Consider the following 22812-nt stretch of genomic DNA (forward strand, 5'->3'; position numbering starts at 1 on the left):
CCCCACCCTTGAGCACCCACACAATTTCACTACATATTTTACTTTTGTAACTCTCGGTGTTTGTGACAAATAGAACTCCTCGTGTACTTGTACAGCCAGCCAGTCATATTTTGGCATTAAGTGGGGTGCTGTTCTGAGGTTTTGATTGATATTACCTAGGTCTTCTTGAGCCATACACTGTCTTGAGATCTTATCCATTGTATCTTTGTCTTGTGATTTTTTACTGAAAGGGCAAAAGGCTAGACCTACTTTGGTTGAACTATGTGGCTGCGTCCCTGCTTTTGACAAATAGGTGTGCGATTTGACACGCCAGATTGACTGAAAATGTTAAATATTGGTCATGTTGGTAGGATTGGGTAGGCGTGGTGTTACTTGTTGGTACGTGGGTTGGGGGGGGGCATGAGTGCTCAGTGCCCTGGGGCCCCTGGAGGTACTAATCCGGCCTTGGCGATGAACAATTAGACTAAAATAGGAGTAGCAGTCCTCTGAGCGAGTTTGTTCCGACATCAAATGTTTGTCTTTCAGAGAAACAGTTAGATCATTTTACATCCTGGAAAGTCTCTTCTTCTATTCTTCTCAACATGTGGAAACAACGGTCTAGTGTCCTTCCTGTCCTTTTCATTCTTTCATTCTCTCAGACTTGATAAACATCCAACCCCTGTGAGATGACTCCTCATCATGATGACTTGTATATTTTCTCACTTCCACCTTGAAGTACCTCTTCATGCAGATAGTCGCCTTTGGATTATTCCAGGTTTTGAAAAATCAATCTTAGAGATTGTTTGCGTCTACTGCATTTTTGTTTGTAATGCTCCCTGGATTGTCAAAAAGAATGAATGCGGACTAACAACACAAATAAACAGATGCCTGCTATTTTGAAACAAGAAAAACCTAAAATCATGAGTCATACAAGAACCAGAAGACAGAAAGACATTACAAAACGTCCTCCTATGCAAACTGACACATTCATCGTCCATATTGAGGATTAACCCCATTGGTAACATCTGTGTAAATCTTAATAATCCTTTCAGTCTCTTCCCGCCAAGTCAAGCTGGGCTCCAAGCAAATTTGCAATTGCAAAACCAGGGATTTGGCCCGAAAATACATTTTGCCAATTTATTTTCACTGGGAAAGAGACGTATGTAATCAGCAAATAATGTGTTTTGAGGTAATTAAACTTCCCGGTATGCACACTTGGATAGAGTTTATGTCAATCATTGTTGTAAAAAGCCCAATCCCTCAAATGTCCCTCCTTAGTTCCTGTGAATGACCCGAGACCGGTAGAGCAATGTTGGCTTCATGCACCACTGAGCACCTTTCAAAAAGTCAAAGTCAACTTTAATGTCAATCTTTCAGTTTGTGTGTACAGACAGAGATCGAAATAACGTTTCCAACAATCCCAAATACAAAAATACAAATATGTATAAAATATCCTATATATACACAATCAACATACAGTGCATCCAGTTCTCTTGATACATCCATACCTCAAACTAAAACATTTTATATTGCACACTTTGTTGATATTTTTGTTACATTTCTCCATCCTCAAACGCATAAATGTATCACCTTTATGTTTTTGGTCATGTCTTTATGTGCTTCCTTCTGTTGCAGAGCTCTGTATATGTTCCTATACTAATAACCAAAACATGTAGGTCCAGCAAAACAACACACACACAGTGCATGTGTTGTTGCACTGCACTCGCATTACACAGTATGGGCATTACTGTAATAACACCGATGGCAGAACTCCGCTGCGCTGTGTTCTCCTCGCTGGGCCATTTCCTTGTATGAAGTTTAGTCTGTACAAAGGTCACTCTGCATAAAGGTGACGGGAAGCTGGAGTGGCAGGAAAAGAGACTGTAAACAAACTCCTCTTCATTTCTCCTCAGAAAGAGATGTCAAAGTAATCTCAAACATTGTATCTTTTAATACAAACTAAGGCTAGATCCCATTTAGTGTTTCTGTTTAGTGTTAAGCATTTTTTTAAGTTGGAGAAACTAACTTTTACTGGAAACGGAGGAGCGGGGGGGAAACACTAACTTTGTTTTTTTATATCACAATACCAATTGTGACCTTTTTGTAACTTATTACTGTCAGTTTTGATACATATAAATGGTAAAACTAGAGAAGTATATTACAGTAAAGATGGGTGCTTGATCAATGTTCTAACAACAGTAAGCACTGGCCTTCATTACGATTATGAAGTGTTTTTAATTGACTAAGATAAGCAGATCTTAACCAAACCGTGGTATAGTGTCACATGTAGATATTATAGGATTCAACCCAAAAATAAAAAAACCTGATTGAAATGTAAAATCTGTAAACCGGAATTATGCAGAATCATCTCTCATCAGCACGAAGAGATCTGAGGAGACAAAGTATCTTTTGTTGAACACACTTGACCCCAAATGTGTTGCTGATCCAGTTTGTTCACAGTCAGCGCCTGTCTGCATGTCGCGTCGTCACGGTGAAATAATGTCTGTTCTTGTGGCTCAATGTTATCTGAGCACGGGTAAAAGAGAGTACATACACCAAAGTAAATCAGTGTAGTCTTTTTTAATGGATTGTAATCTGAACATACACACATCACACGACTATTCAGTGGGACCTATTGTCCAAATATCATGAATACCCATTGTGTATAAACATCAATACATCTACTCAGAAATATAAAGACATGTATGTTTTTGTTACTTTTAACGTTAGTTCTGATGAATGTAATGTTTACCCTTTTTCTTCAGAGTGACTTTTTGTAAAAAGTTGGGACAGTATTAAAACTGATACTATCTGCTTTAATGTACAGTGTGTGTGTGTGTGTGTGTGTGTGTGTGTGTGTGTGTGTGTGTGTGTGTGTGTGTGTGTGTGTGTGTGTGTGTGTGTGTGTGTGTGTGTGTGTGTGTGTGTGTGTGTTTTTGTTTGAATGGCATTCTGCTGTGGTGCCTGCCAGGCGCTCAGGGTGAGCAGGTTCAAGGCAGCTGTCTGATAAGGGGAAACACTACTGGAGGAACCGGATGATAATTAAAAAAAGAAAAAAAAGAATCTTGGCAGTTTTCCCATTCGGGCGCGGGACACTCCCAGAGCTTATGATCACAAAGCTGAATGGGGATCAGACTTTTTGTGTGTATGTGATCTGATCCTGACAAATATTCTGTATTCTGAAACCAACATTTAAAAACAGATGCAAGAAAAACTGTGATGAAAGTTATATATCTTGAGAAAGTACTGTTTTTCTGTGCTTCATTACACTTTACAATCATAGACCCTTAAATACATGAATTGACTGTAGCTGTTTTTTTAGTCAGCTTTGTTGTTTGAAAGTTTGAGCTCCTGAAATTCCCCCAAAAAGCTTCTTTCAGAGGTTCATTTATTGCAATGCATTGTGTTGATTAAGATTTCCTCATTAAGGCTTTGACGATTTGAGTTTAGTGTTGAGGTCACTCGGTTCACCTAAGATGAAAAAACCCTCTGACCCTATTTCAGAACGTACTCTAGACCTCAGTTAACCTGACAAACACACACACACACACACACACACACACACACACACACACACACACACACACACACACACACACACACACACACACACACACACACACACACACACACGCGCGCATACCATGTATACATCACTTCAGGGGACATTACATTGACTTACATGCATTTCCTGGAGACGTATCCTAACCTTAACCATGACCAACACATGCGTAACCCTAACCCTTACCTTTAACCTTACCCTTATCCTCGCACGCACGCACGCACGCACGCACGCACACACACACACATACGTGTATTTATAAATCAGACTATGAATGATATATGAGTCACCCTCTCTGAATAACCTCCTTGATATAAATATGAAGGAAACTGGAAGGAGTATGTAAGTTCTGCTGAAGTGGAGACTTCTGGCTCAGAGTTTGAGAAGAAAACTTCAATCGTGTTGTGCAACACACTACAGGGGAAAAGGGTAAATAGGATATAACCATTTAGTTTCACAATATTTCGTACATTATCTTAACAGTTCCCTGAAAGGTTATGTTTAAAATGTCAATAAGTCTTGTCTTATACTAACTTTTGGTCAATTTAGGATAAATCTACAGAATCAAATTGGCAAAGTTAGTTAAAGGTCACCTGTTATGCAAAATCCACTTTTTCATGTATTTTATACATCAGCATGTGTCCCCTCTGTGTGAAGAGATTCTGAAAGTGTCAAGAACAAAGACCCCTCTCTTTTTGTCCTGATCCATTTATATAAAAACCTGTCTGAAAATGAGCTGATCAGATTTTGGCCACTTTATGATGTCATAACGATGTTTTGGCTTGTGCAACCATTAGCCAATCACCAACCAAGGTAACCCCCCCCCCCCCCCCACCTTATCACCTGAATCTCCTCCTAGAGCACCTTTGTGTTCTTTTTAACTAAATGTCTCTCAGAGGGGCGTGGGGAGGGGCTCCTTATTTTCATCTAAAGTAACAGACAGAGAATCAGCACTTTTGAAACAGGGCTGAAACAGAGGGGATTATGGGATGCTGCAATGATCTGTTTGGTGTTTGGAGCCAAACACCTGTTTTGTATATATCTGAGACCTATAATATATTGATAAAAAACAGTATAATAGGGGACCTTTAAAAGAAACACCTAAATGTGTACCTTGGATGTTTTCTGTTTAATAGTCTGAAGGTGAGCAATAAAACACACACACTATTCAATACTTAGTCATTATTTTTACATTAGTTATAGATTCAGAACATCATTGCATATTAAATGGCACAAAGACAGGTACAATACAAAATGTATCCTCTACAGAGGACCCTATGCAGTGAGTCACGTTGTGGTGGCATCAGATTTCACTGGAAAAACGTTCACAGAAGTTGTTTTGGTGAGGCCGGAGTTTGATAAGACTCCAAAGTCAGACAGTCCTTCTGTTGCTGCAGTGAATCAGTTACATGTCTGACTCTAAAAATAATGTGAAGGTGTTGCAGTGCGTTTCATCAGCAACATAGATGATAAAACACTCTGATAATTTAAAAGAACTGGTTACAAAATGGGACATTAAATCAAAAATATGTTCAAATATAGTTGATTAAGTAGTTTATTATTGGTAGTTGTTTTTACCTGGAGATCAGGAACCCTCTAAGCCTTCCTAAGATTAAGGAAGAAGAAATACAATCATATTACACAACTTTAAGCAACTTTTTTGAATAAAATAATGACTCGTTGGTCTCATTGCTTGTTTCAAGGAGTGCTGATTTGTTACTGATGCAAGAAGTGACTTTAAGACGGCAAGGTAGATTAATGTGACTTCTTATCCATTTCCAGTTTATAGCAGCTTAGATTTGGTTATTTTTGAGAAAAACTGTTGAAATACTGGATGGGTTTGTTTTGTAGGAAAGCAATTGTGAGTCATTTGTGCATCACTTATTAGAAAAGAATGCAAGAACAATCTTCAGATGTGACTGCGCTGCCCCTTGCTGGCCAAAGGTTTATATTACAGACAGAGTTTAACAAGTGAGACATTTGATCTTGCAAAATTATATTCCTGAAGGCTGCTGCTTTTGAGGTTGTGGTGTATTTCTCTTTATTGCTTTTGAGGTTGTCATGACTCAAAATATTAGTTGAAGACATTTGTTCAACTTGCATTTCCTCCGGCACCAATTAATGGAAACTGTTGGCAACACAGTCTGAGTTTAGAGTCCCTTTAGAGCCCAAATGAACATAATGGAATGTATTTTTTATCCTACAAGTAGACCATAACCTAAAGATATTCCAATATATCGTTACATACAACTAGATAAAACTTCAAATGCTCACACTGTACAAGCTGAAGAGATTAATTTTATTTTTACTTTAAAAAATGACTAGAATTCTTCTTTTGAAAATGTTTCAGCTCTTAAAAAAAACAAAAAATCTTCAGATTATTCAATGATGGAAATAATTAATAGTTGCAGGCCTTGTGGACTGAATAAATGACATCAGGCTTTGTAGGTTTACACACACACACACACACACACACACACACACACACACACACACACACACACACACACCCCCCCCCCCCCCCCCCCACACACACACACACACACACACACACACACACACACACACACACACACACACACACACACACACACACACACACAATCAATGTCCTTTCAAGCAAAAGCCTGAAGACTCACTCCAGCTCGTAGAAGCTGCTGTCCAGTTTGGCTTTGACGGTCTTGAAGTCCGGCCGGTCATCAGGCTCGAAGCTCCAACATTGCAGCATGATTTCATAGAGCAAGTTGGGGCAGTTGGACGGCGCCGACATCCTGTAGCCGTTTGACACCTGCTCGAAAACTTCCTGGTTGCTAAAGGCTGAGGGAGAGGAGAAATGGTGAGGGGGGTCATTTATATCCATTTAAAAGACCTGTAGATACACCTGGAGGCTTCCTAAATGTACTCTTCTGCAAGCTTTAGTTGTTATTAGGTTGTGAAATGTTCAAAAGCAAGTACTGCAGACGTATTTCCATCATTCACACAGTAACTATACAGTACACGTCACTGCTAAACCACAAAAGTATATAAATATAAAGGCTAAAACTTGTTGTTTACTTTCAGTTCCCCAAAATGGTTCATCTTTGTAGGGAAATTCTTACTTAATTTCATCATCTTTGATTATATTCAAGCACTGTCAACCTTAAAATGAGCAGAATGTGTTGAGAGTCAACATATATGTTCTGTAAGGTTAGTAATGGTAGGGCTGCGGGGTTAATACTTGTTAAGACTAAATTCCGGATTCGGTCTGTGTAATTTCATGCCAAGTTTGCATTAGATAGACCCGCTGCACCCCCCTAAGCTGCATCAACAAATGTGAGCATTAGGGTTGTGACAGACACAGGGGCAATGCCTTTAAAGGATAGTTTTGCAACATTTTATTCCACCAACCTGGGTAAGGAGTGCCTCCATGTGTCATAATCTCATAAAGCAGGACACCGAAAGACCAGACGTCCGACTTGTTGGAGAACTTCCCGTGGCTGATGGCCTCAGGAGCGCTCCACTTGTAGGGAATCTTTTTATCTTCTGTGATGTAGAAAGGCTCCTGGAGGACAAATGCTTTGTCTTAAACAAACTGCCCGCTTGATTTGACTTCAGAAAAGACTCTTTATAACCTCCTCCTCCCTTACCTTGATCACTCTGGCCAGTCCAAAGTCGGCCACCTTACAGATGTAGTCCTCCCCCACCAGGACATTTCGAGCCGCTAAATCTCTGTGGATGCTGTTATTTTGCTCCAGGTACGACATCCCATCAGCCACCTGGGCACCCATGTCAACGAGGGCCGCAATGTCTTGATTACGCCCCTCTGGACCTGTAACAATAAAAAGAACAAATATAGTTTAAAACTAGGGCTGCACAATATTTTTCACCATAAATGTTGTATATTTAACATTAAATGCATCAATCTGGTGCACTTTGTTGGCACAGTTAAGATGCTACATCTAAATGCTAGATGCTAAAGCTAAATCTTGGCACATTGTGTTTTTTCCTTTTGAATCAAGTAGCAAATCACCGGTATGCAGACAGGCATGACGGGTTTTAGGTCATTTGTTCTTATTTGCATATAAGCAAATAACAATGTCAATGCTGAAACGCTATCTAGTGCAGTACGATAAAAACTTAGAAGCAATATGTTTTATAGAGTTAAAATAACCTTAAGATGCATGTGCATTTTTTAAATCATATATTTATATAGTTATAGTTATACATTTAAATTTGAAATACTGGAATGTAGTTTATACCTACAACAACTTTCGAACCAGAAGAACAATCTTTAACCCCTTGACCTTAACCCTGGGGTATAAAGCTCAGTTTTCCCTCCGTAAAGACAGAAGTATGTGCCACAGTGAGGGGTTTACCTCTGAGTAAGTCGAGCAGGCTGCCTTTCTCCATCAGCTCGGTGATGATGTAGTACGGAGTAGAGGCCGTGCAGGTGGCAAACAGAGAGATGAGGTGACGATGGCGGAGGCTTTTCAGGATCTGCACTTCCCTCTGAAACTCACGGTGGTTCAACTCAGAGTCTGGAGAGAGAAACAGGCCGACAGATGGAGAGAGAATTAAAAGCATGTGAAACAGAAAAGAGGAATAAAGAGAAAAGAGGAAGAGAAGGAAACCATGTTAACCGTTGGACAAATATACCACACTTAAACCAACCTATGTTCATAGTCTTTCAAAAAAGATAATCATGAAGCACTGCTTTATTTGTATATCTTTGTATCTTCATCAAACCGAATCCGACCCTTGTCAATTAACTACAGGGGTCCCTCAGGGCTCTGTTCTTGGTCCCCTCCTCTTCTCTCTGTACAAAAACTCGCTCGGATCAGTCATTAGCCCGCATGGTTTTTCATATCACTGCTACGCTGACGACACCCAATTAATTCTGTCCTTTCCCCGCTCAGAGACCCAGGTCGTCGCACGCATCTCTGCTTGACTAGCAGACATCTCTCAGTGGGTGTCTGCTCCCCACATCAAGGCTCAACCTTGACAAGACTGAACCCAATTTTCTTTCCCGGAAAAGATTGTCCCACTCTTGACCTAACAATCAACATCGGCACCTCTATTGTTTCCCCGACTCAGACTGCAAGGAATCTGGGTGTGGTCCTAGATAACAAACTGTCCTTCACTGCAAACATCGCTGCTACAACCCGCTGCTGCAGATACACTCTTTACAACATCAGGAGGATACGTCCCCAGCTGACCCAGAAAGCAATGCAGGTTCTGGTCCAGGCTCTCGTCATCTCACGCCTAGACTACTGCAGCTCCCTCCTGGCTGGTCTACCTGCATGTGCCATCCGACCTCTGCAGCTCATCGAGAATGCAGTGGCTCGACTGGTCTTCAACCTTCCTACATTTTCCCACACCACGCCACTCCTCCGCTCCCTTCACTGGCTTCCGGTACCTGCTAGAATCCACTTCAAGACAATGGTACTTGCGTACCATGCTGTGAATGGATCTGGCCCTTCCTACATCCAGGACATGGTTAAACCGTACACCCCAGCACGTGCACTCCGCTCTGCATCGGCCAAACAGCTCACTGCACCCACACTGCGAGGGGGACCCAAGTTCCCATCAGCAAAAACACGTGGGTTTGCTATCCTGGCTCCAAAATGGTGGAATGAGCTCCCCATTGACATCAGGACAGCAGATAGCTTACACATCTTCTTGAAATGTTTTGGCTCTATGAAACCTGATGTACTGATATGATTCTGTTTTCTTCAAGGTTGTATCTTCTTGGTCGAACGCACTTATTGTAAGTCGCTTTGGATAAAAGCGTCAGCTAAATGCAATGTAATGTAAAAACCATGTTAGCTGGTAATTAAACAATGTATTGAACTTTAATTATATATATTGATTTACTTGTGTTAAAAGAGCGGCAAAAATAATCTAAATGTTCTCAGCAAATTGCATATTTATTATTCTTGTATGTTATAGTAACATTTCTTGATTTTGCTTGTTTTAAGAAAAGGCCAGAACAGTAAAAGCCAAACCGAATTGATTCAAAGCAGCGCACACCAGTTTCCCGATCTGTGTATTCACTATAATAAATCCTACCACCTCTATCAAAAACAATTGTGAAAATCTACTAGCAACACAGAATGGTTTAGAAACAGACAGTTAGAATAAAAGAAAGTTAAAATATGGAGCCACTGAGTGTAGAGACAGCTGTTATTTAAAATGCAAGTCAACACAACAACATGAAAAATACTTCTCCAGTAAAAGCTCACTGTACTTTATGACAGATAAATATTAGAATAAATCCAACTGTCTTGCATAAATATTGTAGTAGCGGTGTGGTTAAAAGAAACGCTTTCATGACTCAATCTGCTCTAAAATGAATGCAAGAGCAAAAGACGCTCATCTATATTTCATCAGCTGTTTCACTCTGTAAAGCTGTTTTTACATCTGCTTCAAGCTTCAAGCTTATTGCAACATCCATACAAAAACATATCGGCCGCTGCTAGTTCACATATTCCTTCCTTCTATTTTCTATTTTATAACGTTGTGTTAAAGTGGTTAGTAGATTAATCAATGACTTCAGGGGTTCTCCACCTTTTGTAAGCAGCATCTTCTGATTAAAAGATTTCTGAGGAAAATGTTCCCAATTTCCCAAACAAGGGGAAATAACCAAACAGTCCAAAAAAGGCTAAATAATAAAGTGGGCTGTAAATATGTGTTGCCACGGTAATGGCCAAAATGTGATGTATTCAGGGTCAGATTTCCTCACCACAGGGCTACATTCAATCAAAAACTATATTCGGCATTCATTCATGATGGCGGCGCCTGCAGACAAGCGGCTTGGTTCTCTCTCTATTACTATTTAGTCATACTTATGGCTAGTTTACTAATATACATTTAGACTGCAAGTGTAAATATGCACATTGAGTTTTATCTCGTTGCATTGTCATCGCTACTACCTCTGCTCTGTACCACTCTTATTTATTTATTGTGTCTATTTATTACTGCAGTGAGAGTTGCCAAAGGAATTTCGTTTGTACTTTGTATAATGACAATAAAGATATATTCTATTCTATTCTATATACACAGACATTAACAAGCAAAGAAGCTTTTTAAGACTTTGTTGATGTGGTGATATTCAAACAAAAAGGTAATTGAAACAATTCATTATAATTTAAAGTGTTCTTATTTTTATGAACTATTGAGCACATTCAGGGTATATGCAGCAATCCTGAAGTCAAATGTAATACCATTGAAGACCTTTTTTAAGACCCTCTCCATACATTTTAAGACCTCATCGCCACTTCGAGTTTTATCCGGTTACATTGGCGACACACTTTACCTCACATTGACTATATACAGTATTGATTGTCCTTCCTCTTTATCTTCCAACCATTTGGACGCAAACTTGCATTTCCCCATAACAATGTTGTTTAACAACCGGTGTAAACGGACCTTCACGCGCTATCAAGCAGTGAGCGTGCGATGTCCTGTTCAGATGACATCAAATCCAACGGGATGCCATAAATAAACTACACAGAATCACACTACACACCTACGCAATGATTACATTCAGGCAGACTGTAGAATAAAACCGCTTTGGACCATTGATATACTTATTGAAAACAAGCTACAAAATGTAATACCTTGGGAAATGCCGTTTAGTACTTTTTAATAGCCTTAATTTTCGCTAAATTGATTTGTCAACTTTTAATTCTTTTTAAGACCCCGCGGACACCCTGACATTTAGATATACAAATAAATAGCTTTGTTAATTACCAAAACAGTTATATTTGTATTTAACAATTAGTGAGGACCACCACTGTGTTGGCAGGAAAGTCATTTATCAAGTAAACATTTCTAAAATCTACTTTTTTTTGTAAAGCCTCTACTTCATTTTGATGGTAATTCAGCCAATGATGTTACAACTTGTTGTTGACCTTACATTCTCTTCACTAAAACGATGCACAACGATGATTAGTAAATATTACGTTTTATTACATTAGTTATCTGTGTCATAAACCATTGATCGGAAATATGATCTAGTCATTTACAATAAACTGGCCTGGGTTTCTGTCTAAAGGTATGTTTAGACAGTGATTCATCGAAATAAGAAGATAATTTAGTCTCTACTTCCTGTTTGGAGGAGTTTTACGGTATTGTTGAACAATGAGTCATCAGGTCAACCAATGAGAGAGCTGCCTGATAGACTGAAGTATGAGTGGCTTTGATTCACGCCTCATAATGGTCTCACTGACTTCTCTAACAGCGGTGTAGGAAGTTTTGACATCCTTCCCTTAGTAGAAGTACTAATATCACACTTAAAAAAGTGCTTTCACAATGTTATTTATGTAAAAGTATGTAAGTAAAATCAGGAAATCGTACCTAAGGCATTAAACGTAAGAGTTCTTAATGCAGAAAAAGGTCCCCTGTGGCTGTTCCAGTATATAAGTGGATTACTAATTCCTCCATAAATAAATCCGATTCACCATTTTGTCAAGAAGAAATTGAAACCATTTTTCTTTTAATGAAAACTCTGCTCTTATAATCGAACTCCTCATACATATTTAACATACTTTTAACTATCAGATACATGTAGTGGAGTAAAAGGTAAAATATTTCCCTCTGAAATGTGGTATATTACAGATAGACAGAAGAATGAAAAGAAAATACTCAAGTAAAGTACAAGTACATAACCAATAGTACGTGAATACAGTACTTGAGTAAATGGAATTAGTTTAATTCCACCTCAGCTTTCTACAGGTGTTTGTTACAACGACGTATATTGTGACGTTGGTACATACTTTGAGCCAAAAGATGATGAAAATCTCAACCAGGAAACATAATGTTACTCATCGTTGCACAACAAAGCAGCGGTTATATGTTCAGTAGATCAGAGTGTCACTCTAGCTTGAAGAGCCAGTTACAATTTAAAGCTGAGAGGCGTCTGAGGATTACCGTGAAGATCTAACTACATATTTCTTATGTCCATCATCAGTTTCTCTCAAATGTGGTCCAACATGTTATCCACAATATATACTTTTATTTTTGCACAACACTGTTAAGAAAACATAAGCTGTGTATTTACTCAAGAACTATAATTAGGTTCAATCTTGAGGAGGACGATGTTTTAAAATGTTCTGCTCCTTTGTACTTCTAGTCCATTACATTCAAGAGGGAAATATTGTACTACATTTGATTTGATATCTTTACTTTGCAGATTTTAATTTGACAAGAGAAGGAAAAGCTAAATAATTTCACATTTGAGAACCACGAGGAAATGCCACTTTTGTGTCAAAGTTACTGAAGTGAATCATCAATGTGACTTATTGTTCCGATTTACTCAGATTACCTTGATTGAAGAGAATTTAAAGAAGTCAAATGTATTGTGTCCGTATTTCTTTAAAGCCTCTAATTCTTTCTTTAGGATTAAGCCTTTACGTACCCGTAACATCTGAATGTATCAAAATGTTTAAATAACTACACTATACAAATAAATAACAGTGAACAGTCACATTAAAGTGCTTTCTCCATATATCAGATATTTTTTCTAACCCATTTTTAGACAGTTTCCCCTTTTTTCTCAGCCTATATTAGCAACATATTGCATGTAAAAGGAGCTCAAATAAACATTTCTGTATTTAAAACCTTTTCAAGCTGTTCTGTTTGGTTTTTGAAGAGTTTAGAACCTAAACAACTCCTAATGTTCATAAATATATTAAATCGAGCTTTAAGAGAAATAAACAAATAAACAAATACCGCTTTTGAGGATCTTGATGGCGACGTTGATGTGGTTTTTCCAGCACCCCCGGTAGACGTCAGCGAAGTATCCGCTGCCCAGCATCTCCAACAGCGTGAACTCGTCTTTCGGGAGCTCCCACTCGTCCACCGTAAAGTGACTCAGATCTGTGGTAGGAGGCTTTTTCTGATGAGGGAAACACACGTGCACGCAATTGTTGGTCATAAAGGGACATCAATACAGATTAGAAATGCTAGACAATGCATGAAAGCTAAAGTTTAAAGTATATTAGATCTGTTTCAATCTATCATTCAATTTCAGGATCACTGCATGGAAATTTGAAATATGTAAACGTACGGCATAACGTTTGGAGCTGCAACTGTGTTTTATTTTTGGACAATCACTTTCTGTACTAGTTGTTTAGTCTTTAAAATTTCATAAAATAGTGAAATATGATCCTATTAATTTCTGTTAAGTTATCTGATGTCTTATTTTGTCTAACTTGCCGTCAGAAACCAACATTTATTTAGTTTATTATCATGTTGGACAAAAGCAACAAGTAAATCCTCCGACTCATAGCTTCTGCCACACTATGTGTTAACAAGGCACCTTCATTATTACTTATTTTTACATTATGAATGTAAACAAAGAGTGATTCTGTGCTGAGAATATCCATCACTAAGATTTCTATAGAGCTTTAATCGATTTGAAAATTCCTGCTGAGGGGTCGCGAGTTATTAACTAAAGCATTATACTTCCAGGTCCTCTTTATTATGAGTATTTCCATTCACTGCCACTTATACCCTTTACTCATTACATTAGAAAGATGTTGCATTTGTCCTGAGTACTTTGACTTTTGTTAATTTAGTTGTATTTTGATGCTTATATGTTTGTTCTTTTACTTCCTTATAACAGTGTATTTCTACATCATAGCATTGAGTTTGACATGTCTCTTGGACTTAGTGTTGCATTTGTATTTTGAAGCATTATAGTTGGCTTCCTGCCAGCTTCTGCATATTTGTTGCATGATTTCCTTTTGTGAATTTCGCTCGAATGCAACAACATAACACACCTCCACTCAAAACAAGTACAACAGCTGTACTTAAGTTTGAACTGTGTCCACACTTCTTGTTTTCTCATATGCAGAAGAAAAAAGGAACAGTAAAGATAGAGAGAATAACCTCCTACCCTCTTGCAGGGGTTTCCAAGCTTGCCGGTGTTGTTCAGGTCGTTGGCGCAGTAGTGCTCCACCAAGTCGATCAGGGAGGTGACCTGGAAGTTGTGCTCTATGTAGAAATTAGTCTCATTTGCTGTGTGCACCTTGAAATGCTTCACCCGAACGCTCGCCTTCACTGCAGAAAGATTCACAGACATACAGACAGTCAGAGAAAAGCAGAGGTCATTAGAAAAGTACAACACAAAGACCTTAGCCTCACTTACATTTTTCTCACTTGGATTTATCTTAATATTAGTTAATAGAACTATAAGTACTAAGCTGCTTTAAAGAAAAGCACCAAAAAAGCATCTGAGATGTCTCACAAACATGTATCACAGAACATCCTGGGAACTATTTTAGATTTTGGTCAGGGCATATAAACATGTTGAAATGCTTCATAACAGGTACAAAAACTGAGTTTCCACAAAAGATTTCAAAGAAATGTAAAATAGAAAGCAAGCTGATAGTGTATTGCAATTTCATTCCGAGTTGTGTGTTACAGGTTTGGCTGTTGTGGCTCTGGTAGAAAGTGTTGTAGGTCATGTTGAAAGGTACGAATGATTACCCTGCATGATATGAAGGAAAAAAATAAATACTGACATTTTCTGTGGTCACAGTTGTGCTGTTGCTCTTTGAAAGGGCATCAGTGAAGGTAATATAAGGACGGGCATTTAGCGGGAAGGAAGAAAATACAGTCAGAGGTATAATGTGACTGAGCTTTGTCAATTCTGGCAGGATTCATATTTATTTTACATACTTGTAGAGGTGTTTGTGTAAAGGGGCATACTGGCGCACTTGAGATTAGTGTTTTTTCATTCATGTGCTGCTAGTGTCACGTGTAATTTTTCCGGAAGATGTATTTATTTATCTATAAACATGAATTAGACAGTATTTGATTGAGTATGTGTAAAACTCTTATCTTAGGTTGCTAGTTATTTCCTTCACAAACTACCACATCCTAAGGCAGACTGCTATCATTATATTTTACACATTTCAGAATCTTTACACCAATCCAACAGCAAAGTGACAGAGAAGATGAAAGACAAAAATAAAATAAGTAGGCTTGGGTATTCGCTGTGTCTCGCTGTCTCGCAGAAGGCCACTGGGCTCACAGGGAGGGGGGGGTAGGAGCTCCAACAAGCCGTTTAGGACAGAGAGTGAATACACATACTATACAGAGGTGCTGTATGAGAAACCAATGTGATTTTGGAAAATTGCACAATGTAAATATATTCTAGTAGGCTTCAACAATGGAATTATGATCAGTAGAAATGGCCACGACATGGGACCTTTAACACATTACCTCTATCAATATTATAACAACATTTTAGGGTTGACTATTGGCCCTTCCATTAAATATTAACACAATACCATTTTGGAAAAAAAAACATTAGTAATGTTGATATGATCAGCCTTTAAAAACCAAGAAAACACAACACTTATATTACAATATCCACAATCTACCATGATATCTAGTTTCATATCACGATATATATATAATGTTGCTATATTGCCTAGACCTAGTGACACGACTCGCATCTCGTTCCCATTTCGCCACTCTCCTTCTTGTCTCACCTGACAGAACGTATCCCACGTGGTCTTTCTCGCTGTGCCGGATGAGGAAAGCTCCCGAGTCATTTCCTGTTCCCATCAGGTGGCTCTGAGCCTCAATGCGGTTCATTGTCCCGAAAAACCACCTGGATCGTGACAGAAAGCCATGAATACAAGACAAAAATAGGAAGTGGTCATCAAATGGTAACTCTTTGATTATCATAAATAAAATAATGGTTGCATGTCCATCCATACAAGGAAAAAGAGATTTAAAAATGAAATGAATTCGACATTAAATGATAATAAATACATAATCACAGTTTTAAACATATCAAAACCAGTAACTCTGTAATTTAGTTTTTAGAACACAGCAGCTGTGGAAACTCAAAGTACACACTTCCACGTTAAGCAATAAACAGAGAGATAGAGACAAAACAAGAAGTGGTGAGGCTTCACTAGAGACACTGACATTATGAAAGGTGTTATTGACATGCTCACAGTGTGACTCACAACACAGGGTACAGAGGTATGTGATGCAGAAGAGTCAGAACAATAATAATAACATGGAGAAACTTCTCCTGATACTCCTTATGTTAAGTTGTCATTGTTTAAAAGCTCACTTGGTGTTCATGATGGCATGATTATGGAAAAGTAACAGATTTGAATCATTTACGCCAAACTAAAAATAGGAATTGTGATGACAAACTATTAGGTTCATTTTTTGTGAATGAAGTTTAATGAGGCTTTCGCTCTTTTAACATATCTTCTGTGAATAAACAAGAAGCGTTTTAATACATTTAAATTATTAAAAAATGTATATTAAAAAATGTACCTTTTCATGGTGCATTCAAAACCTTTTAAAAAAAAATAGTTTTCTCCTTGTGATGGGCGCCACACGATAAACAAAAGTACCTTTCTTAATAATATGTTGAATTCATGTAACTGTAATGTATTTAATATTAAATATTACTAAGGGATACAAAATAAATTCCAAAAATGATTTAGCTGGCCTCTCTGCAGTAACTCCAAAGACTCGAAAGCCTCATGTTCAGGTCCCATGATGCAGATTTACATTTTAGGAGGTAAAAAATCTATGTGCATGTGCAAGTAAAGTCAACCTAATTTTACGATCAAGATCAAGCAAGAGTATTTTGCAGTGATTTTAAGCCATACAATGAAAGTATAGAGAAGATTCAAGCCACACTCACTTGATAATGTAATTGATAATACCTTCAGTATCTATTAAATATTGAACAGATTATATGAACCCCGTCTCACATAATTTACACGGTATACATTTTGAGTGATATAATGTTATTTCACACACTCAAAATTGATGTTCTGCTGTTGTTGTAGAGAAATTATTTCTGATTTGTGTTACATTTTTGAAAGTACAAGCCAGAGAATTAATCTATTTGTTTTTTCCACATTTGTTTTCACAGTGAGGAAGGCGATGATGAAATGGCTTCTGGATCACAGCCATCAACGTCTGCGTCCAAGCTACGACGTCATTCAGAGCCAGCCACACCTAAGATACGACACCGGGCATCTGCACCAGCAGTAACTCAGCCTGCCCCTGCATCTTCTGATGAAGATGCGCCATTCGAGCCGCCGTGCAAAAGAAAAGGAAAGGGGAAAGCATAAAAAAAAATCTGTAGCACCCAGGAAGCGTGGCCGAGGTGGGTCGGCCTCTACCAGAACGACAGAGGAAGAACCCAGGTGGCACAGCAGAGAGGAGAATGACATATGTCCAGAGCCATTGAGGTTCATGCCAGCCAGGATCCCAGGGCCTATGTTTGACACCACAGCATTATGGTCTCCCCTTTCCCTCTTCAGATTATTTTTTGGCAATACCGTGATTAACACACTAATTGCAAACAAAAACGCAAACGCCCTGAAGAGATTGCAGGTAGGGAAGAAGATGGTTTGGAAAGTGCTGACTCAGGAAGAGTTTTTTATTTTCCTGGGCATTTTCACAGGCCTAGTTCACGTGCCCCAGCGAACAGACTACTGGAGGACTACATGGCCATATAACTTCAGCTTCCCAGCTGATAAAATGTCCCGGGATCGCTTCGAAGCCATCATTTGGTCGCTGCACATGAGCAACCCTGAAGAAGACGAGGAAAATGATCGCAAAAGAAGCACTGCAGAGTATGACAGACTTTTCAAGGTCAAGCCCCTGTACACTGAAATCACTGCTGCCTACAAAGCACATCTCCAGCCATATCAAAACATTTCCATTGATGAAAGGATGGTCGCCTCCAAGGCCCGCAGCAGCATAAAACAGTATATGAAGGACAAGCCAACAAAGTGGGGATTCAAACTGTTTGTGCTGGCGGATTCCTCAACAGCATACATGTGGAATTTATTTGTGTATGCAGGGAAGAGTGAGTTCCTCTCAGGCCAGGGACTCAGCTACTCCTCCGTGATTGATCTCCTGCTTTTCCCTGTGCTCGGCGCGGGCTACACACTCTTTGTGGACAATTTTTACACCAGCCCTGCCCTATTTGGGGATTTGTCAACAAAAGGCATTGGCTGTTGTGGGACCATTCGAAGAAATCAAGTTGGTTTTCCACAGACTGAGTTGAACGAAGGCTGAAAGGGGAGATCTGCGTTGGATAAGGAGAAGCAAGCTCCTGTTTGTAAAGTGGATGGACAGCCGTGAAGTGACCATGTGCTCCACTGTGCACATGGCCTTCAGTGGAAAGACTGTTAGGCGGAACGTGAAACAGGCTGGTGTGTGGCAAACCAAGCATGTTCCTGTTCCTGACGCTGTGGTCGACTACAACCGAAGCATGGGCGGTGTGGATGTGTCCGACGCTTTGATTGGATACTACAGCGTTCATCACAAAACGATGAAATGGTACAAGACATTTTTTTACCATTTTATCGACATTTCCGTGGTGAACAGCTTCATTCTCCACAAGGAGCTGCACAAGAGGAGGGGTGACCCCGGTGCTTCACTACCAAAAAGAACTGTTTCAGGGATTGGCATGACTTTCTGGAGTAATACTGTAGCATTTATTTCAGGGTTTGTATAAAGTTTTTTTATTTTTTTACCCAAAAAATGCTTGTTTTATAGTGTGTTGCTATTTTTTTTAAATAGATCTGCTCCGTCAAATGTTTCCTATGTTTCCTAATTTTTATTGTGCAAGTAACATGCATCTCATGCAAAGAGGGAACTTCCCACACACTCTACCCACACACACACACCAACACACACACACACACACACACACACACACACACACACACACACACACACACACACACACACACACACACACACACACACACACACACACACACACACACACACACACACACACACACACACACTTTATTATTATTTTTATTTTTTTCATGGAATTAATACCTATAGTGATAATTAAATGTTATACAATGATTTTTACAGTCTGGTACCTGAAAAAGGTCAAATGGCACTGATGGAACCAAATGTACCCAAATGTGCCCAAAGGTTAGTCCTCTTGGACTTTTTTTTTGCTAAATATCTTTGCTAAAAGGTCAATTTTCACTTGTTTTGTCTCAATCTTGATACAGGTTACTTATTATATGTTATACTTTGGATTCCTAAAGCTTTTAGGCTACTAACCCATCATTCAAGGGTGGTTTTCATTATAAGTAATGGGTTTTATTTGGGCGGAGACAAGAATTTACACTTTTTGACTATGTTCCATCTGGATTTACTCTGACACTGAAACATCTTTATTGATTCTGACACTTCTACATCCAACTCACATAAAATAAATTATTCATATAACCCTTTTAGAAGTTAAGTTATAGTCCTTTGTTTGGGCATGTCATTTTCGAACCTGAAACCTGAAAAACAGGCTTGGGGCTTAAGAGGTTAAGAAAATGCTCAATCATTTATTATTGATTGGTTTATAAAGGGTCAGGGGCAGTGCTATGATGCACACCTGTACATCTTGTAGAGAACTACAGAGCCATGTAAAGATACTCTGAACTCTATTTGGTATTGTTAATATCACAGATTTGTTTGTGCTATACTATAGGTCAGATTATTTTATCAGTGCGATATGCTGATGGTGTGAAGAACTTCATGCATTTATACGATGTGCTGTGCATCTTGTGATTTACTTGTCAACACCTTGTGCAGCGTGTTAATAACTTGTTAGAACCTCACAACTCAAAACTTTTGATCCAGAATGTTGTAATAATTTGATTGTTAAGGATATGGCTCCCTTTTATATGGGTCAAGCGAATCGCAAATTAGGCAATAGTCTGTAAAATCTGAAATGTGTTATGGTTGCAAATTATATGACCCAGTTTATTTATGACCCAGATAAATATGGCCCGTTTCTGTATTTTGCCACCACCACTCACGGTTGGGTTTGCAGAGAGTCGGCCCGGTCCAGGTAGTTTTTGGGCACGACCCCGGTGTCGAGCACGCGCCCGTTCTTGTTGATCCTGCGCGCGGTCCACCAGTCCCCCGTGCGGTTGATGACGCTGAACAGATCCCCCTCCTGGAAGGACAGCTCTTCCGGGTGCCGAGACTCAAACGACCACAGCGCCCGGAAAATGGAGCCGCTCTCAGACCCCTCCTCAGACTCCGTGGTCGGGCTCGGTGGGCTCGACCCCCCGGTACCGTCACTGCTGCTGCCCCCCCCTCCTCCTTCCCCACCACTACTCCCTCCTCCTCCTCCTCCTTCTGGAGGAGGCTTCTTGTCGCTGAAAATCCTCTGCCATAGTGTTTCCAGACATGGGCAAGCTTTCCGTAGACACTCGCCCATAGATGACCATGAATGCTCCCGCACCCCCCCTCCTAGAGTGGTCTCCCCGCTCGGTTTTGAAGCCTTCTCCCTCTGCTGCGCGTGAGCTGGCCTCACCTGTTGGACAGGTAGAGCGTGATGCCGCGTGAGAAATCCTGGGAATGCCCTACAGTGACACCGCTGCCTGTGGGCTTATCCTCTGAGACTGATTCTGCACTGAACGCTACTTCCTTATGCCAGGCAATAATAAAAACACGAGAACTCCGCCTATAAAAGGACAAAGGCGTCAGAACCTCTGATTGTTTACAACGAGTGGTGGAAAAAGGTAATCCGATGTCATACTTTAATTTAATTGAAAATACTTGAAAAGTCCAGAATAAAAGTAATTTAATAATAATTAGTACTTCTAATAATTAATGACCCACTTCAAAAATAATGTATAGCCTATTGAATTACTTTATTATGATTATTGATGCATTCAAGAATTACTCATGCTGCTGATTATTTTAACCCAAATGTCTTTATTTATTATACAATATGCCATTCTGCTTAGTGAGCACTTTAAGTAAAAGTACAAAAGTAACATCAATAAACTTGATAGGCTACTCCAACTTAAAGTTTGGATGCATGATTTCTTTTTACTTGTATAGCTACAAATGCAAATCACTGGTTTGTGCGATTTGCTTTTTCTTTCTGTCTGAGCTCACCTAAATGTGGAGCCAAAGCTACTATAGTGACGCAGAAATTCCAGCTTTTAAATAGCACAATTGCTTTCATCAGGGCCGGCCCTAGACTTTTGGGGGCCCTAAGCGAGCTTTGGCTTGGGGGCCCCCCTCACTCTAGCGCGTTCTCACCGCACACAAAACGGAACCAACGTTTGTCTTATGATGTTAGCATAAGCACACATATTGTAAAAATAAGCATGTAAACACCGTGGACCTAACATCCTCTAGGGTCGTCCTCATCTCCGCTAGGGGGGTCCGGGGCATGCTCCCCCGGGAAGATTTCTTTTTAAATATTGAAGTTAAAAGCATCAATCTGGTGCACTTTGAGAGCAAAATTAAGAGATCTATGGATACATCTCTCAACACCCATATGAAACAGAACTGTAAACAGATTTTATTTTTCTTATATTTTACAAATCACTCCCCTTTTAAACTGTATTCTTGTTTTGTCATATAGTATTTCACAACTGTTTTTCATTTATTCTCTCTGGTTGTCCATCTCATAATGTTCACATAGAAATTAGCCGTCAATAGTGTTAGAGAATAATTCTCCTTTACTCCTAAGATAATAAACCCTTTTGACTGTTGACGTTTATGACCAACCCTGACTCTGTTATCTCCCTTAAGGAATGTGCTGCTGCAGCTATGATGTTTTTATTCCCAGTTTATGACCGGGCAACTCTCGGTCACAAATGGTTTATGATTGGGAGAACACTGGCTTCGAGCCTAAGCACCACAGACAAGTGATTCAGTGTCTCCAGATGTTGGGGCTATCTCCAGTGTTCCCAGATGTTTACGTTATCTCCCCCAATATGTTGATTACAAAAAGAGGTTGCACATTTAAATTCAGGTGTTGTTATGGCAACGTCAGTGGCCAAACAGCCACATTTACTGCTGCAAATATGTTCAAACATGCTGTCGACACGTAAAGCAGTGGCATGGCACCATTTCAACTGACTTTTTCTCAGAAATACTGTCACATAACATCCATATATTTCAGTGCTAGGTTGATGCTTAGCTAAGCTAACTAAGAAACACTTTAACTGACAGGACTCAGGATCAACTGTGTACTGTAAGGCAGCTTCTAGCTTCATGTCGAACAGTAAGTCAACATTTCCAAGAGAGCTTTCTTTGAAATCACCAGGTAACGCTAAAAAACACAACATTTAGATTGTATGACAAAGTGTTTATTTAATATATCTGGCTAGCTATAGCTACTTGCTAACGGTTTAGCTTACCCCCGCGATTCAAAGTAACGTTTGTTTGTAACCTATATTTATTCAGATTGGTCCCATTGAGGTCATAGATCTCTTTTTCAAGGGAGACCTGCAGCAATT

The 22812-nt window shown here is 39.3% G+C and overlaps 1 protein-coding gene across 1 annotated transcript; it reads right to left on the minus strand.

Moving 5' to 3' along the window:
- Positions 1–4713: 4713 nt before the first annotated feature.
- On the minus strand, positions 4714–20971 carry ptk6b (PTK6 protein tyrosine kinase 6b). Its single transcript, XM_079676780.1, has 9 exons — positions 20365–20971; positions 16024–16145; positions 14421–14584; positions 13253–13418; positions 7897–8058; positions 7168–7349; positions 6929–7082; positions 6181–6358; positions 4714–5147 (listed from the first exon to the last, which is right to left on the minus strand). The coding sequence occupies exons 1-9, from the start codon at positions 20769–20771 to the stop codon at positions 5138–5140; spliced, it is 1545 nt and encodes a 514-aa protein (XP_079532906.1). The 5' UTR covers positions 20772–20971; the 3' UTR covers positions 4714–5137.
- Between the last annotated feature and the right edge of the window lie 1841 nt (positions 20972–22812).

The sequence above is a fragment of the Notothenia rossii genome, assembly GCF_949606895.1.
Source record: "Notothenia rossii genome assembly, chromosome: 4".
Taxonomy (NCBI): domain Eukaryota; kingdom Metazoa; phylum Chordata; class Actinopteri; order Perciformes; family Nototheniidae; genus Notothenia; species Notothenia rossii.

What these genes read in the sequence shown, in the direction of transcription:
- ptk6b (XM_079676780.1), bottom strand. Translation starts at nt 20,771, where the DNA reads ATGGGCGAGTGTCTACGGAAAGCTTGCCCATGTCTGGAAACACTATGG. An exon ending in CGTGGGATACGTTCTGTCAG is followed by an intron (nt 14,585 to 16,023) that starts GTGAGACAAGAA and finishes ATCTTTCTGCAG; the next exon opens with TGAAGGCGAGCGTTCGGGTG. An exon ending in GACTGGCCAGAGTGATCAAG is followed by an intron (nt 7,083 to 7,167) that starts GTAAGGGAGGAG and finishes TTTGTCCTCCAG; the next exon opens with GAGCCTTTCTACATCACAGA.